Below are 2081 nucleotides of genomic sequence, written 5' to 3' on the forward strand. Positions count from 1 at the left end.
CGGCTTTTTTCTTTTTGCTTATGTGGTGCTGAGGAATCGAACCCAGGGCCTCGAGCATGCAAGGCAAGCGCTCTACCACTGAGCCACCTTCCCAGCCCAGGAGACCACATTCTATCTGTAGGTTATTTACTCTATTTTTGATAGTTAATTATTATGTGAGAACCAGAAGTAGGAAATCTTTTACTAAGTATGTGGCTTGACATCATTGTTAGGTAACAGTGCCTGTTACATCAGTAGCATAGATGAAGTGTGTTGGAGTGATAACAGTTTGTCTATTTTGGGTCAGTGGGGGATATTTTGGTTAATATTTTGCTCATTTTTTTCTTTATGATTGATTAATGCCTTGCTTTAGGTCACATGCAGATAAGTTTGTCGAGGGTAATGAAAAACAGTTGACTATTGATGCTTTGTTCTTACAGGCTGATATATTATCTGAGATGATTGGGACCAGACTACTTTAGATTTTTTTAAGAAAGATTTGTGGAATATTTGAATACACGCACACATACACACACACATATACACACTATATCTATATGTATGTATGTAGAGAGATTTTGAGGAGTATGAACTCAAAACGTGTGTAAACACAGAAACCATATTTGCTTTATGTATCCCTTATGCACAGCTTGGTGGCAATTTTAGGCAGTGTTTTTTTAACCCATAGAAATACTCTAAAGGCTTTCCCCCTATTCTAAAAGGACCGCAAGGTGTATTTTAAAGGAGTTACATTTGTTGTGGAGCTATGGTGAGCCAGGATTTTCAGAAACTTCTTGGTGGTGTTTTTGAGAATTTGTTCCTTCCTGCCATCACCATCCAATTCACTATAAGGGTGGCTGAGTTCTTATCTCTATACATTTTTCTGTAGGCAGAACAGTGCAGCGGACTTCAGGGATTTTTGATTTTCCGGAGCTTTGGAGGTGGCACCGGGTCAGGATTTACACCTCTCTTAATGGAGCAGCTTTCAGTAGAGTACAGCAGGAAAACCAAGTTGGAGTTCTCTTGGAGTTCTCTGTCTATCCTTCCCCTAGAATATCCACTGCTGTGGTAGAGCCTTACAACTCCATCCTCACCACCCATTCCACCCTAGAGCACTCAGACTGTACCTTCATGGTGGACAACGAAGCCATCTATGACATCTGCCATCATAAACTCGGTATTGAACGCCCCTCCTATACCAGCATCAATAGTTTGGTAGGTCAGGTGGTGTCTTCCATTACTGCTTCTCTCCGATTTGAAGGACCTTTGAATGTGGACCTAATTGAATTCCAGACCAACCTAGTCCCTTATCCAAGGATACATTTCCCCATCACAACCTTTGCCCCCATCATCTCTGCTGACAAAGCCTACCATGAGCATCTCTCCATACTGGACATCACGGCTGCTTGCTTTGAGTCCTCCAACCAGCTGGTGAAATGTCATCCTCAGTTTGGGAAGTACATGGCCTGCTGCCTGCTCTACAGGGGAGATGTGGTACCCAAGGATGTGAATGCTGCAATTGCATCCTTGAAGTCAAGGGCCTGTGTTCAATTTGTGGATTGGTGCCCCACTGGTTTCAAGGTGGGCATCAATCAGCAGCCACCTTCAGTGATGCCAGGAGGCGATCTGGCCCGGATCCAGAGGGCAGTCTGCATGCTGAGTAACACTACGGGCATTGTGGAGGCCTGGGCCCGGCTGGACCACAAGTTTGACCTTATGTATGCCAAGAAGGCGTTTCTGCATTGGTACATCACAGAAGGCATGGAGCAAGGGGAGTTCTCAGAGGCCAGGGAAGATTTGGCAGTTCTGGAGAGGGATTATGAAGAAGTGGGATTGAGTTTCTGATGCCAACATGACAGGTGCCACAAAGGCACCTTAAATGAAAATATCATGCTTTCTTCTCAAGCCATCCTCGGCTTAGTGAGTGGGGTCCTGTTGATTAGAAGAAAACACAAATCAGTCCCAAGCCTAATTATTTCTGTATTAGTAATTTTCACATGTGCCTTCATCTACAATGTTATTTAGATATGTTACCCAAGAGCTTTCTGGGGTTTGGAGTCCTTTGAACTACTGAGGCACTTTTAGGTGGAGTGTTTTTTTGT

At 43.8% G+C, this 2081-nt stretch overlaps 1 protein-coding gene across 1 annotated transcript in view; it reads left to right on the forward strand.

Moving 5' to 3' along the window:
• Positions 1 to 1824, forward strand: part of Tubal3 (tubulin, alpha-like 3) — a 9849-nt gene extending 8025 nt beyond the window's left edge. Inside the window, 2 exon segments of the mRNA XM_013009219.1 lie at positions 869 to 991; positions 994 to 1824. Of these exon segments, the coding sequence (XP_012864673.1) occupies positions 869 to 991; positions 994 to 1824 (954 nt within the window).
• Positions 1825 to 2081: the final 257 nt, after the last annotated feature.

This window comes from Dipodomys ordii, unplaced genomic scaffold, assembly GCF_000151885.1.
Source record: "Dipodomys ordii isolate 6190 unplaced genomic scaffold, Dord_2.0 Scaffold9, whole genome shotgun sequence".
Classification (NCBI taxonomy): domain Eukaryota; kingdom Metazoa; phylum Chordata; class Mammalia; order Rodentia; family Heteromyidae; genus Dipodomys; species Dipodomys ordii.